At 45.7% G+C, this 16487-nt stretch overlaps 1 protein-coding gene across 6 annotated transcripts in view; it reads right to left on the reverse strand.

Annotated features, from left to right (window-relative positions):
- Nucleotides 1-16487, reverse strand: part of LOC125721413 (NACHT, LRR and PYD domains-containing protein 3-like) — a 213174-nt gene that overhangs the window by 181979 nt on the left and 14708 nt on the right. For 5 of the 6 annotated variants that reach the window (XM_048997293.1, XM_048997294.1, XM_048997289.1 and 2 more), the window contains 3 exons: nucleotides 10498-10671; nucleotides 8512-8685; nucleotides 7895-8068 (listed from right to left, as the gene is read on the reverse strand). In XM_048997293.1, the coding sequence (XP_048853250.1) occupies nucleotides 7895-8068; nucleotides 8512-8685; nucleotides 10498-10671 (522 nt within the window). The remainder of the gene's footprint in view (nucleotides 1-7894; nucleotides 8069-8511; nucleotides 8686-10497; nucleotides 10672-16487) is intronic. The other variant, XM_048997292.1, reaches the window with a different exon arrangement.

Raw genomic sequence — 16487 nt, forward strand, 5'->3', positions numbered from 1 at the left:
GGCCATTACAGTGTTATTGAGACCTGATAGAGACACAACACAACCCTCCAGTTACCGGCCATTACAGTGTTATTGAGACCTGATAGAGACACAACACAACCCTCCAGTTACCGGCCATTACAGTGTTACTGAGACCTGATAAAGACCCAACACAACCCTCCAGTTACCGGCCATTACAGTGTTATTGAGACCTGATAAAGACCCAACACAACCCTCCAGTTACCGGCCATTACAGTCTTATTGAGACCTGATAGAGACCCAACACAACCCTCCAGTTACCCGCCACTCTCACTAATGAATACAGACTTGAAAATCATTACAAAAGCTCTCGCCACTCAGTTACAGACAATCATTCTTACTATAATCCATCCTGATCAGACAGATTTCATCAAGACCAGACATGCCTCGGACAACATCCATAGATTATTTAATTTAGTCAATACTGCTCAGCATACCCATACTAAAACCATGATTACATCATTAGATGCAGAAACTGCATCTGACAGTCAGGTGGACATTCCTCTTTAATACACTGCATAGATTTGGCTTCGGAGAGTCGTTCACCCCCTGGGTTAAAATACTGTACATCTCAGCCAAAGCTACAGTGTCACAGTTGGGATGACATCACCTGCATTCACACTCCGACGGGGAAGACGGCCTGCATGCCCACTCTCTCCTTCACTGTTTGCCATCTTCATAGAAACACTTGTGGCAGCAATACGACAGAACAGTGAAATAAATGGAATTCATACTAATAACAACACAAAATTAGTCTCTATGTAGATGATATCTTGCTGTTTTTATGAAACCCTCAATCCTCAATATATGAAATTTTTATTTTATTAATACCTTTTGAAATCTATCAAACTACACAATAAATTGGAAAAAAACCCATAATATTCTCACTGTCTGAAGATGCCTGGGATTCAGCTGATCAGGATGGTCCATTTCACACCGGAAATATCCGGTACTTGGGTATCTACATCTCCCACAGGCTGTCTGACTTGGTTACCCTCAACTACACCCCCTTAGTCAAAACAATAGATGAGTCTCCCACTCTCACGAATAGAACCTATTTCAACAATTTAAATAAAAATTCTCCTCCAGAATACTTTCAGAAAAATTCTTACAAACTCTTAACTCATTAATGTCACATTTTTACTAAAAATGAAAAACGCAAAATCAAAAATTCCACATTACAGAAAAATAAATCTCAGGGTGGATTACAAGCTAATTTTTCTTCATTATTACTTAGCAAATCAACTGCAAACTAAATGGTCACACTACAGTAGTAACAGCAGCTCATGGTTACAGCAGGAGCAGCTGTACTGTAAAAATCTCAGACATGCAGACTTACTCAAAATGTCATTAAAGAAACAAAACTGCTTTAACAACACAGTGCTGCCATTTCCACAGCACTGACAGCACAGAGGAAAGCCATTAAAATCACTAACTGTACTCTCAGACCCTGTAAATACACGCCAGTCTGGAATAATCTGGACTTCCTACTTCACAATATCACTATTCACTATCACTCACAGGAACAGAAAGGGATTACACATCTCCACCTCCTTTTCAGTAACAGTCATTTCATGACATTCAAAGACTTAATCCATAAATACGAGTTGAGAATAGGCAATTTTTCTAATATTTACTAATTGAATCCAGCATCAAAACCAAAATTAACCTCACACATAATACACTGAATCCTCCTAAGATGGGACAACATTCTCCAACTTAAAAATAAAAAGAAACTAACCTCTAGAATATATAATCCTCCATCTGCGACAGACACTTTGATATTTCTACCAAAAATTAATTGGAATAAGGACCTTATCTTTTCCCCCAGCTCTTAATTCTGGATGGACGTCTGCAACAACATATTCACAGTGACAAATACTGGCCTTCAGTTCAGTACAAAGTAATTCACATAAAACATGTGACTAAATATAAAAAGTAGTCAGCACTGATACCTGTTCACAGTGCACCATGGGTGTCACAGATAATAATTTGCATGCTCTGTGGGCCTGTATACCTGCTCGCAGTGCACCATGGGTGTCACAGATAATTATCTGCGTGCTCTGTTGGTCTGTATACCTGCTCACAGTGTACAATGGGTGTCACAGATAATTATCTGCATGCTCTGTTGGTCTGTATACCTGCTCACAGTGCACCATGGGTGTCACAGATAATTATCTGCATGCTATGTGAGTCTGTATACCTGCTCACAGTGTACAATGGGTGTCACAGATAATTATCTGCATGCTCTGTGGGCCTGTATACCTGCTCACAGTGCACCATGGGTGTCACAGATAATTATCTGCATGCTATGTGAGTCTGTATACCTGCTCACAGTGTACAATGGGTGTCACAGATAATTATCTGCATGCTCTGTTGGCCTGTATACCTGCTCACAGTGTACAATGGGTGTCACAGATAATTATCTGCATGCCCTGTTGGCCTGTATACCTGTTCACAGTGCACCATGGGTGTCACAGATAATTATCAGCATGCTCTGTGGGCCTGTATACCTGCTCACAGTGCACCATGGGTGTCACAGATAATTATCTGCATGCTCTGTTGGCCTGTATACCTGCTCACAGTGCACCATGGGTGTCACAGAAAATTATCTGCATACTCTGTTGGTCTGTATACCTGCTCACAGTGCACCAAGGGCGTCACAGATAATTATCTGCATGGTCTGTTGGCCTGTATACCTCCTCACAGTGCACCATGGATGTCACAGATAATTATCTGCATGCTCTGTTGGCCTGTATACCTGCTCACAGTGCACCATGGGTGTCACAGAAAATTATCTGCATACTCTGTTGGTCTGTATACCTGCTCACAGTGCACCAAGGGCGTCACAGATAATTATCTGCATGGTCTGTTGGCCTGTATACCTCCTCACAGTGCACCATGGATGTCACAGATAATTATCTGCATGCTCTGTTGGCCTGTATACCTGTTTACAGTGTACAATGGGTGTCACAGATAATTATCTGCATGCTCTGTTGGCCTATATACCTGCTCACAGTGCACCATGGGTGTCACAGATAATTTTCTGCATGCTCTGTTGGTCTGTATACCTGCTCATAGTGTATAATGGGTGTCACAGATAATTATCTGCATGCTTTGTTGGCCTGTATACCTGCTCACAGTGTACAATGGGTGTCGCAGATAATTATATGCATGCTCTGTGGGCCTGTATACCTGCTCACAGTGTACAATGGGTGTCACAGGTAATTATCTGTATGCTCTGTTGGCCTGTATACCTGCTCACAGTCCACCATGGGTGTCACAGATAATTATCTGCATGCTCTGTTGGCCTGTATACCTGCTCACAGTGCACCATTGGTGTCACAGATAATTATCAGCATGCTCTGTGGGCCTGTATACCTGCTCCCAGTGCACCATGGGTGTCACAGGTAATTATGTTCTCTATAGGTGAAAGATCTGGATTGCAGGCAGGCCAATTCAGCACCCAAACCTGCACATAACATTTGTAATAAGACGAACTCCCAGATGGCCACGTACGGTAATTGGTCACGTCGCCCACGTAGCACAGCATTTTTAAAAAATTGTTCCCTGTCCTCCTGTTTGTTCGGCTCCACTACTCCCGGTTTGATGGAGTACAGTATAATCCCATTATAACGGACTCTAAGGGACCTGGCAAAACAGTCAGTTATATCCAAAGTTCGTCATATGCAGAGTTGCTGTATGACCAGAACTACAGGACAGCATTTACTCATGCCACACCCCAGCAGACACACTTGTAGTATAGATTATTATATTGTACATGTAGTAATCCAACTTTCTGACCAGATGCGTGACTATTAATAATCCCAACTACGTATCTGTGCTGGATATCACCGGCTATGTCTGTTATAGCGAACAAAACTACTACTAAAAGCAGCCCTGGGGACTAAACTGTTTGTCTGTTATAAGCGAAATTCCATTATACAGTATGTGAGTCCGCTATATCCGATGCTTTTTTTGCATGTTCTTAAAGGCGCACGGCCAGCGGACCTCGTCTGTTATAGACGATATTCCGTTATAAGCGAGTCCGTTATAACAGGATTATACTGCACCTCCAACTCCACCTAGCAGACATATCTATGAGGGGATTGAGGTATGGACTGATTCTGATCGTGTTTGGACTAAACACCCCGGGATTCAAATACATCGTCCATCGTGATTCACCCACATTATTGTTGTGCCACAGGTGAACTGCACAAACATGTTTTTTCACTGATCACTTATATAACTTGTTTCTCACAGAAAGAGCTAGAACACCTATCTCGCCTTTCCCAGCGGAAAGGGAGGCTTATCTTTTCTCTCCCAGGGGAAAAGGGAAAGCCCTGCCCAAAATGCTTCGTAACCACAAGCGCAAACAGCCTCACCTGGACAGGAATTGGAGAATAAAGAGCACAGTCCCTGAGGGGAGGGGTGAGCCTGGCCAGCTCGCCCCCTGTCTGCACGTGTACCGCTCCAGATTTAGTATAAAGGAAGGGGGAGAGCTCAGCACTGACCGGAGATCAGCCGTGGGATAGAGCGCGCATCGCCCGGCACTTCTCAGGAATCACGTGTTGGTCTCCTGCCAGGACTGAAAGGGGCTCCCCAGTCCGTGTGAGAAGGTGGGTGATTATAGCACGTCCGAGTGTAGATGGCTTGTGGCTACTTTTTAATTTCATATTAATTAGTGGGATTACCTATCAATGCTTATGAAATATATCATAATTTTGGGTATATTTTTATAAATATTTCTGAACAGACCAAAGTGAACCTGTTTGTTCCTTCGACATCCCTACATCCCCCTCACATATTAAAACAATATTCTAGGTGGGGTCTTACCAAGGAATTTTATAATCTTAGCATCACCTCATTTAACTTAAACTCCACATACCTAGAGATGTAACCCAATATCCTATTGGCCTTTTTAATTGCTTCCCCACACTGGCGAGAGTGGGACATGGAAGCATCAACATACACACTGAGGTCTTTCTCATAATTAGTTACCTTTATTTCAGTGGAACCCATAAAAAATCTGTACTTTATATTTCTGCTCCCTGCATGGATTACCTTACATTTATCTACATTAAATTTAATCTGCCAGGTATCAGCCCAGTCGCTAATTAAATCAAGATCCCGTTGTAGCCTCTCCGCTGCTAGATCAGTATTTGCTACTTCATCCACCTTGGTGTCGTCTGCAAATTTAACTAGTTTACTGTATGTATTCGTGTCAATATCATTAATGTAAATTAGGAACAATAGTGGTCCTAAAATTGAACCCTGTGTTACCCCACTATGAATGCAGGCCCACTGTGACATTGTGCCTCTAATAACTACCTGCTGCTTCCTGTCTGTTAACCAGTTTTCAATCCAAGCTGCTATAGTTCCTAAAATCCCTGCAGCTTTGAGCTTAAGCGAGAGCCGTTTGAGGGGGACAACATGAAAGGCCTTCTGCAAACATAAGTATATTTGTGATCAATTTCTCTTGTAGCTTCCTCAAACAACTCAAGTAGATTAGTTGAACAGGATCTACTTTCCTAAATCCATGTTGGCTACCCCTCAGAATGTTATTTGTATCCACGAAATCTACCATTTTCACTTGGATTATACCTTCCGTTACTTTTATAATTATGCAAGTTAAAGTAATTTACCTATAGTTTGCTGGATTACATCTATCCCCTTTTCTGAATATGGGCATTATATTTGCATACTTCCAATCATAAAGTACCATACGTGCAAATAAGGATTTCGGAAACAGTAAAGTTAAAGGTTGGCTAATAATAACCCTCATCTATTTTAAAACTATAGGTAAGATGCCATCAGGGCCCTGTGATTTATTTATTTTGAGCTTAGCTAGGCTTTGTACCACATCAGCCACAGTTATACATACAGTCCCTCCGCAATTATTGGCAGCCCTTTGTACAAGGGGTAAGAAAAAATCCACCTTCTTGGTGAAGGTGCTTCATCTCACACGGAAAAAAATAGAAAAATCCAACCTTTACTTAAAATTAATTTATTTTAAGAAAAATCAAATCCTTCATCAAGAAATAATTATTTTTAACAAAAACACATGTGCCAGGATTATTGACAGCCCAGCAAATTATAGTGAACACAATGTAACTGAAGCATGTTTCCCATGTAAATTATACATCTTTGAGTTGATTGGAGTGAATAGTAACCTTCAAGCTGTAATCCATGACTTCCTGAGTAACTGGGGTACAAACATGAAGAGACACAGAGGCCAAATTCCCTTAGTCATCCATCAACATGGGAAAGATAAGAGACGCACAGACCAAATGAGGGAGAAGTGTGCTGACCGCCATAAGTCAGGGAATGGGTATTAAAAAATAGCTACTCGCCTTAAAATGCCAATTTCTACTGTTAGGGCAATAATTAAAAAGTGGACATCAACTGGAAATGTTAGAAACCTGCCTGAAAGAGGACCCATGTTTATTTTGCCCCCACATACAGTGAGGAGGATCGTAAGAGAGACAAAAAAATCCCCAAGGATGACTGTTGGTCAATTACCAGACAAAGTAAAACCTTGGGGTTACCACGTCTCCAAAAAAACCATCAGACTTCATGCTAACAGACGTTTTGAAAATTATGACAGAAAGAAGCTTTTTCTGTCAGTTACTTAAAATGTTAGTGCCAGGAGTTTGCAAAACATTATACAACTTTGACTGGAATCAAATTCAACTTGTCTGATGAAACAAAAATGCTTTTTGGCAATAAACATTCAAGGTGGGTTTGGCGTAAAAAGAAGGATGGCTATAATGAAATGAACCTTATCCCAACTGTAAAATATGGTGGAGGTTCTGTGATGTTGTGGAGCTGTTTTTCCTCCAAAAACCCTGGAAACCTCATTAGGGTACATGGCACTATGGGGTCCATGAAATACCAGGACATTTTATATCAAAATTTGGCTGCCGCTGCCAGGAAACAAACACTGGGCCTTCATTGGATCTTCCAGCAGGACGGTGATCCTAAGCACATGTCCAAATAAACATTAAAATGGTCAGCTGACCGCAGAATCAAGCTTCTGCCATGGCCATCTCAGTCCCCTGACCTGAACCCCACTGGAAACCTGTGGGCTGAGCTGAAGAGGAGAGTGTACAAGAGAGGGCCGAGGACCCTGGGTGATCTGGAGAGATTCTGTAAAGAGGAATGGTCTCAGATGCCCTGCTCTGTATTCTCCAACCTTATAAAATGTTATAGGAGACTCAGTGCTGTTATACTGGCGAAGGGAGGCTGTACAGAGTATTAAAAGCAGGGCTGCCAATAATCATAGCACACGTGTTTTGTTGGAAATGACTATTTCTTGAAGGATTTGATTTTCTTTGAATAGATTAATTTCAATGAAAGGTTGGATTTTTCTCATTTTTTCAGTGTGAGATGAAGCTGCTTCTCCAAAAGGTGGATTTTTTTCTAACCCTTTTTACAGATCTTTACAAGGGGGCCAATAATTGTGGAGGGACTGTATATTGTTTATATATGACACTGTATTTGTACTAAATGGTGGTAAGTTAATCATGTCCTCTACTGTGAACACCCGTGTAAAATAATCATTAGACTCATTTACTATATCAATCTTCATTTTCAATTATAAGGCCCTTACTATCCTGCAGATTAGTGATTTCAGCTCTTTTGAAGTTAAAATATTGGAAGAAACTTTTAATGTCATCCTTAACCTCCAATGCAATCTTCCTTTCGACATTCTACTTAGCGAGTCTAATGTTATTTTTTAAGTCAACCTGTAGACTTTATTTTGAAATCATTAGTTTTTTTCTACCTTAGTATCTCCAGTGTACAGTGTGAAATACCCAGTAATACTCACCTCACTACCCCCAGTTTACAGTGTGGAATACCCAATAAGACTGACCTTAGTATCTCCAGTTTACAGTGTAAGTCCCCCAGTCCAGCAGAGAGCAGCTTCACTCCTGAGTCCTGCAGGTCATTGTCACTCAGGTCCAGCTCTCTCAGGGGTGAGGAGTTTGATCTGAGAGCTGAAGCCAGTGCCTCACAGCATTTCTCTGTGAGTTCACACCAGCCCACCCTTAAAAAAATTAAGCACTTTTAAATCCACTTTTTACGCTGTAGCTCTGTATTCAAATGAGGAGAATAGGGGCCATGACATTATGGATTTTCAGAAAAGAATGAAATTGCTAAAAATCATTTTAACAATCATCCCGATTCTGTTTGGTGTCCATTATTTTTTTGTCCATAACACGTTAAAGTCAGCATGTTTATCTGTAACAGTGCTGTTAACTTTGCTAACCAACACAAATGTTTTGCATGGATTATATGGTTTAATGGATGTTTCCTGCTTCACTGCTTAATTATTTCTAGCTTGGATCGAGGGCTGATAAGATTGTGGGATATAAGGAAGTAGGAGAAGAAAACAGAAGCTGTTTGTGTTTATTGTGTAACTTCTGAAAGGCATTGTGGGTTTTCTTGGTGTCCAGTTACTTTTGTGTAAAATGCATATTCTGTACTCACTGCAGCTTCTCCAGTTTACAGCTGGGATCTTCCAGTACAGCAGAGAGCAGTTTCACTCCTGAGTCTCCTGGATGATTGTAGCTCAGATCCAGCTCTCTTAGGTGTGAGGGGTTTAACCTCAGAGCTGAAGCCAGGGAAGAACAGCCTTCTTCTGTGAGTCTACAGCCTGACAGCCTGCAGAGAGAGAGAGAGAAATTCCTCAATAAATAATATCACTTCACCATTACAATTATGAAATAAATGCTCTAATAAATATTTCAAGAATTACAGTTCAGTGTCTAAGACAAGGCAGGACTCCTCCTCCCTAACTGCTCACTATCTCCTCTTTATAGTGTGGAATACCCAGTAAGACTGACATCAGTATCTCCAGTTTACAGAGTGGAACACCCAGTAATACCGACCTCATTATCTCCAGTATACAGTGTTGAATACCCAGTAATACTGATCTCAGTATCTTCAGTTTATAGAGTGGAATACCCAGTAATACTGTCCTCAGTATCCCCAGTTTACAGTGTGGAACACCCAGTAATACCGACCTCATTATCTCCAGTATACAGTGTTGAATACCCAGTAATACTGATCTCAGTATCTTCAGTTTACTTCGTGGAATACCCAGTAAGACTGACCTCAGTATCTCCAGTGTACAGTGTGGAATACCCAGTAAGACTGACATCAGTATCTCCAGTTTACAGTGTGGAATACCCAGTAATACTGACCTCAGTATCCGCAGTTTACAGAGTGGAATACCCAGTAATACTAACATCAGTATCTCCAGTTTACAGAGTGCAATACCCAGTAATACCGACCTCAGTATCCCCAGTTTACAGTGTTGAATACCCAGTAATATTGATCTCAGTATTGTTACGATCCTCAGTCTAGGGTTGAGGACCGCCAGAAAGGTAAAGAGAAAGGAGAGGGGAAAACAAGACAACCAGGGTATGGGAAAAGGGAACACGGGACACAAAGGGATCTTTTTTTGTATTTTTTTATGTTTATTCACAAAGACCTTCACACACAATAGGGCAACAGACTTCGGGAGTGACACTGGCAAAACAATAAACAAAACACCACTAACGAACACGTCCCAAACTAAGCTAATTCTAAACGAAAAGAAAATGACACAGACTAATCCTAACTCCCTAACCAAAACACAGAATAAGCAACACGTACGCAAAACAAAACAGCCGTCACTCCCTACGCACTTAACAGAAACGGACATACAAAACACCAAAGCCGAAACACAGTATCCGAGGGGCGAAGCAAGAGAGGAGTCAGGAGGAAGGCAATAGATCACAAACCAGAAAGCAGTCAAAACCAAAGGCAAAGGTACTGAGGGATAAGGCAAGAGACGAAAACCGGAAAACCAAAAACTGTCATACACGATCAATCAAAAGAACACAAGCAAACCAATAACGCAAAAACCAACTATGAGCAGAGCTGCCGCTACTCTCCCGCGCCGGCCTTTTCAATTCACAAACGCGGAAGTAGCGTCGAGGCTCGGGGCGTGGCCAGGTCCGGGAGGCGGAGACGAAGGCAGCCGGACAACAATCAGGACAATCCCCCCCCAAACCTTACGGCACGTAACAGTATCTTCAGTTTACTTTGTGGAATACCCAGTATGACTGACCTCAGTACCTCCAGTTTATAGTATTGAATACCCAGTAATACTGACCTCAGTATCTCCAGTTTACTTTGTGGAATAACCAGTAATACTGACCTCAGTATCTCCTCCTCATAGTGTGGAATACCCAGTAAAACATATCTCAGTATCTCCTCCGTATAGTGTGAAATACCCAGCAATACTGACCTCAGTACCCCCAGTTTACAGTGTGGAATACCCAGTAATACTGAGCTCAGTATCCCCAGTTTACAGTGTGGAATACCCAATAATACTGACCTCAGTATCCCAGTTTGCAGTGTGGAATACCCAGTAATACTGACCTCAATATCTCCAGTTTACAGTGTGGAATACCCAGTAATACTGACCTCAATATCTCCAGTTTACAGTGTAAATCCCCCAGTGCAGCAGAGAGCAGCCTCACTCCTGAATCCTTCAGGTTATTGTCACTCAGGTCCAGCTCTCTCAGGGGGGAAGAGTTTGATCTGAGAGCTGAAGTCAGCACTTCACAGTGTTTATCTATGAGATCACAGCTGTTCAGCCTGAAACAGAAAACCACTTTAAGACACAGACATATACACATCCTACACATTAGTAAAATACAAAGCATTACAATAATCATTTGTTTTCAGTATAATTAGCAGCACAGCTTACACTTCAAAATGAATTATAGTCTGCAGAGTGTTCAGTGCGTCCTGACAATCTGCTGCAGTCATATGATCACTAATTGTGAGTCAGTTCATCATTGCTCAAAACTAGACGTAAAAACATTATGTAGAAGCTACAGCCAAAAATCACAGAATATACAGGAATATATAGGAACACATCAACAGCAAGATGGACATGAACCCTCCCATAACAGTCAGACCAGTGCTTCCAGTACAGTCCTTAGCCATCTTTCTGCCAGGTGTCCCTACACTCGACACGTATCACTGAAAGGAGGAGATGTGAACATTCCCAGCAGCTAATGCAGCAGCAATTGGCACTTGGATTCCTGATCCATCCATCCATCCATCCATCATCTTCCACTTAATCCGGGGTCGGGTCGCGGGGGCAGCAGTCTCAGCAGGGAAGCCCAGACTTCCCTCTCCCCGGCCACTTCATCCAGCTCCTCTGGGGGGATCCCGAGGCGTTCCCAGGCCAGCCAGGAGACATAGTCTCTCCAGCGTGTCCTGCGTCTTCCCCGGGGTCTCCTCCCAGTGGGACATGCCTGGAACACCTCCCCAGGGAGGCGTCCCGGAGGCATCCTAATCAGATGCCCGAGCCACCTCATCTGGCTCCTCTCGATGCGGAGGAGCAGCGGCTCTACTCTGAGTCCCTCCCGAATGACTGAGCTCCTCACACTATCTCTAAGGGAGAGGCCAGCCACCCTGCGGAGGAAACTCATTTCGGCCGCTTGCACAGCCGATCTCGTTCTTTCGGTCACTACCCATAGCTCATGACCATAGGTGAGGGTAGGAACGTAGATCGACTGGTAAATTGAGAGCTTTGCCTTTTGGCTCAGCTCTCTCTTCACCATGACAGACCGATGCAGCGCCCGCATGACTACTGACACCGCACCGATCCGCCTGTTGACCTCCCGTTCCATCGTTCCCCCACTCGTGAACAAGATCCCGAGATACTTAAACTCCTCCACTTGGGGGAGGATCCCATCCCCAACCCGGAGAGAGCACTCCACCCTTTTCCGGCTGAGAACCATGGTCTCGGATTTGGAGGTGCTGATTCTCATCCCAGCCGCTTCACACTCGGCTGCGAACTGCTCCAGTGAGAGCTGAAGGTCACGGTCCAATGAGGCCAACAGAACCACATCATCTGCAAAAAGCAGAGACCTAATCCTGAGGTCACCTAACCGGACACCCTTAACACCCTGGCTGCGCCTACAAATTCTGTCCATTAAAGCTATGAACAGAATCGGTGACAAAGGGCAGCCCTGACGGAAACAAGTCCAACTTATTGCCGCCCATGCGGACCGGGCTCTGGCACCGGTCATACAGGGACCGAACCGCCCTTAAAAGGGAGCCCGGAACCCCTTACTCCCGGAGCACTCCCCACAGGACTTCCCGAGGGACACGGTCGAATGCCCTCTCCAAGTCCACAAAACACATGTAGACTGGTCGGGCAAACACCCATGAACCCTCCAAAACCCTGCTGAGAGTATAGAGTTAGTCCACTGTTCCACGGCCAGGGCGAAAACCACACTGCTTCTCCTGAATCCGAGGGTTGACAATCCGGCGGACCCTCCTCTCCAGGACCCCCGAATAGACCTTACCAGGGAGGCTGAGGAGTGTGATCCCCCTGTAGTTGGAGCACACCCTCCGGTCCCCCTTCTTAAAGTCTGCCAGTCCAGAGGCACTGCCCCCGATGTCCACGCGATCCCGCAGATGCGTGTCAGCCAGGACAGCCCCACAGTATCCAGAGCCTTGAGGAACTCCGGGTGAATCTCATCCAACCCCCGGGGCCCGGCCACCGAGGAGCTTTTTGACCACCTCAGTGACCTCCGCCCCAGAAATAGGCGAGTCCATCCCCAAGTCCCCACACTCTGCTTCCATATCGGAAGGCGTGCCGGTTGGATTGAGGAGGTCTTCGAAGTATTCCTTCCATCGACCCAAAATGTCCCGAGTTGAGGTCAGCAGCGCACCATCCCCACTATAAATAGTGTTGATACTGCACCGCTTTCCCGCCCGGAGCCGCCGGATGGTGGACCAGAATCTCCTCGAAGCCGTCCGGAAGTCGTTCTCCATGGCCTCGCCAAACTCCTCCCACACCTGAGTTTTCGCCTCAGCGACCGCCAAAGCCACATCCTGCTTAGCCTGCCGGTAGCTGTCAGCTGCGTCTGGAGTCCCACAGGCCAGAAAGGCCCGATAAGACTCCTTCTTCAGCTTGACGGCATCCCTTACTACCGGTGTCCACCAGCGGGTTCGGGGAATGCCACCGCGACAGGCACCGACCACCTTACGGCCGCAGCTCCGGTCAGCCGCCTCCACAATGGAGGTACGGAACATGGCCCATTCGGACTCAATGTCCCCCGCCTCCCCCGGGATATGGGAGAAGTTCTGCCGGAGGTAGGAGTTGAAACTCTCCCTGACAGGGGATTCCGCCAGACATTCCCAGCAGACCCTCACTATACGCTTGGGCCTGCCAGGCCTGGCCGGCTTCCTCCCCCACCAGCGGAGCCAACCCACCACCAGGTAGTGATCGGTTGACAGCTCCGCCCCTCTCTTCACCCGAGTGTCCAAGATATGTGGCCGCAAGTCCGACGACACGACGACAAAGTCGATCATCGAACTGCGGCCTAGGGTGTCCTGGTGCCAAGTGCACATATGGACACCCTTATGCTTGAACATGGTGTTCATTATGGACAATACGTGACGTGCACAGAAGTCCAATAGCAAAACACTGCTCGGGTTCAGATCGGTGGGGCCGTTCCTCCCAATCACGCCCCTCCAGGTCTCACTGTCATTGCCCACTTGAGCATCGAAGTCCCCCAGCAGAACAAGGGAGTCCCCAGGAGGAGCGCTCTCCAACACCCCTTCCAAGGACTCCAAAAAGGGTGGGTATTCTTAACTGCTGTTTGGCGCATAAGTGCAAACTACAGTCAGAACCCGTCCCCCCATGCGAAGGCAAAGGTAGGCTACCCTCTCGTCCACTGCGGTGAACCGCAATGTACAGGCACCCGTCCTGGGGGCAATAAGTATGCCCACGCCCGCTTGGCGCCTCTCCCCGTGGGCAACTCCAGAGTGGAAAAGGGTCCAACTCCCCTCAAGGAGACTGGTTCCAGAGCCCAAGCCATGCGTCGAGGTGAGTCCGACTATATCTAGCCGGAACTTCAGAACCTCGCGCACCAGGTCAGGCTCCTTCCCCATCAGAGTGATCACATTTCATGTCCCTAGAGCTAGCTTCTGTAGCCGAGGATCGGACCGCCAAGGTCCCTGCCTTTGGCTGCCGCCCAGATCACATCGCACCCGACCCCTATGGCCCCTCCCATGGGTGGTGAGCCCATTGAAGGGGGGACCCACGTGCCTTGTTCACAGAGGGATTCCTGATCCCATGAGTAAAATCCTTTTTCTCCCTGTATTGTTATACCTGGGAACATGTCAAATCACCAATTACATCTGGGTGATATGACGATATTATCGGTAATGAGCGTAATCAGACAAGTATCCCGGTGTCGATATCTGACGGTGACTAACCGGCGATTATCGTCTTTGCTGGGGAAACGCGCTTAGGCTACATACAAAGCAAGATAACAGAAGGATTCATGATTTGCTTTCAGTTCAGCTTTCTAGCTAAAGATTCTGAAGCAGTTAAAAAGAAACATTGCACAGAATTTCACAAGCATTGTCCCTTGCAATAACCATGCGTTCGCCATTCTTGTAAGTTCAGTATTGTCACATCACCAACTTTGAGTCAGCAGCTAGAATGTCAGCCATTCAAGTGCAGCTTTCTGGTGGGAATTTTGAGCTTCCCAACCCTCTCTTTCTCTCTCTCTCTCTCTCTCTCTCTCTCTCTCTCTCTCTCTCTCTCTCTCTCTCTCTCTCTCTCTCTCTCATCTATCTATCTGAATCAATCAAGCAATCATTATTTATATGGCGTGTTTTAACCACAGCGTTTATAAAGTGTTTTTGCAAACATTTAAAAAGAAGAAAAAGAAAAAAATTCAAATAAGCACAGAATAAATAACAATAATAATAATAAAAATAGAGTAAAAATGTTTTAGTAAAATATAAAAAAAATAAAAAAATAACATCATAAAAGAATTTAACCACCCATCTCCTCTTTAGGGACCCCTCCCTCATAGGGGCCTCTAGCCCCTATGTCTTCTGGGGGAAGCGACCCCCACCTCGTCCCCCCCACAATTACTGATATTAATAAAAGCATAAAATAATAAAACTGATTATCATAGATTATTATATGTGGCGGTGAAAAGATGCGTTTTCAGCCTAGTTTTGAAATTACTGAGACATTCAGTAGCTCTCAGGTTTTCTGGGAGAGAGTTCCAGAGTTTGGGCCCATAGTGAGCTGCCCTCTCCCTCCCCAGCCGGGTTTTAGGAATAATCAGTAAATTACTGCCGGATGATGACTGATCTGCCTGGGACATACCTTACAGTCATATTACTGAGGCAGAACAGAGCTAAACCACGTAAATATTTACAAATTAGCAAATGAACTTTAAAATCAATCCTAGGAGCCAGAGGAAGCCAGTGCAGGGATGTGAGAGCAGGTGTGATGTGATCCCTGTGCCTGGTGCATATTAACACTCCGCCAGCGGCATCCTGGGCCCGTTGTAGATGTGATCCCTGTGACTGGTGCGTGTTAACACTCCGCCAGCGGCATCCTGGGCCCGTTGTAAATGTGATCCCTGTGACTGGTGCGTGTTAACACTCCGCCAGTGGCATTCTGGGCCCGTTGTAGATGTGATCCCTGTGACTGGTGCGTGTTAACACTCCGCCAGCGGCATTCTGGGCCCGTTGTAGATGTGATCACTGTGACTGGTGCGTGTTAACACTCCGCCAGCGGCATTCTGGGCCCGTTGTAGATGTGATCCCTGTGACTGGAGCGTGTTAACACTCCGCCAGCGGCATTCTGGGCCCGTTGTAGATGTGATCCCTGTGACTGGTGCGTGTTAACACTCCTCCAGCGGCATTCTGGGCCCGTTGTAGATGTGATCCCTGTGACTGGTGCGTGTTAACACTCCGCCAGCGGCATTCTAGGCCCGTTGTAGATGTGATCCCTGTGACTGGTGCGTGTTAACACTCCTCCAGCGGCATTCTGGGCCCGTTGTAGATGTGATCCCTGTGACTGGTGCGTGTTAACACTCCGCCAGCGGCATTCTGGGCCCGTTGTAGATCTGATCCCTGTGACTGGTGCGTGTTAACACTCCGCCAGCGGCATTCTGGGCCCGTTGTAGATCTGATCCCTGTGACTGGTGCGTGTTAACACTCCTCCAGCGGCATTCTGGGCCCGTTGTAGATGTGATCCCTGTGACTGGTGCGTGTTAACACTCCGCCAGTGGCATTCTGGGCCCGTTGTAGATGTGATCCCTCTGACTGGTGCGTGTTAACACTCCGCCTGCGGCATTCTGGGCCCGTTGTAGATGTGATCCCTGTGACTGGTGCGTGTTAACACTCCGCCAGCGGCATTCTGGGCCGGTTGTAGATCTGATCCCTGTGCCTGGTGCGTGTTAACACTCCGCCAGCGGCACACTGGGCCCGTTGTAGATGTGATCCCTGTGACTGGTGCGTGTTAACACTCCGCCAGCGGCATTCTGGGCCCGTTGTAGATCTGATCCCTGTGCCTGGTGCGTGTTAACACTCCGCCAGCGGCACACTGGGCCCGTTGTAGATGTGATCCCTGTGAC

Source organism: Brienomyrus brachyistius, unplaced genomic scaffold, assembly GCF_023856365.1.
Source record: "Brienomyrus brachyistius isolate T26 unplaced genomic scaffold, BBRACH_0.4 scaffold33, whole genome shotgun sequence".
Lineage (NCBI taxonomy): Eukaryota > Metazoa > Chordata > Actinopteri > Osteoglossiformes > Mormyridae > Brienomyrus > Brienomyrus brachyistius.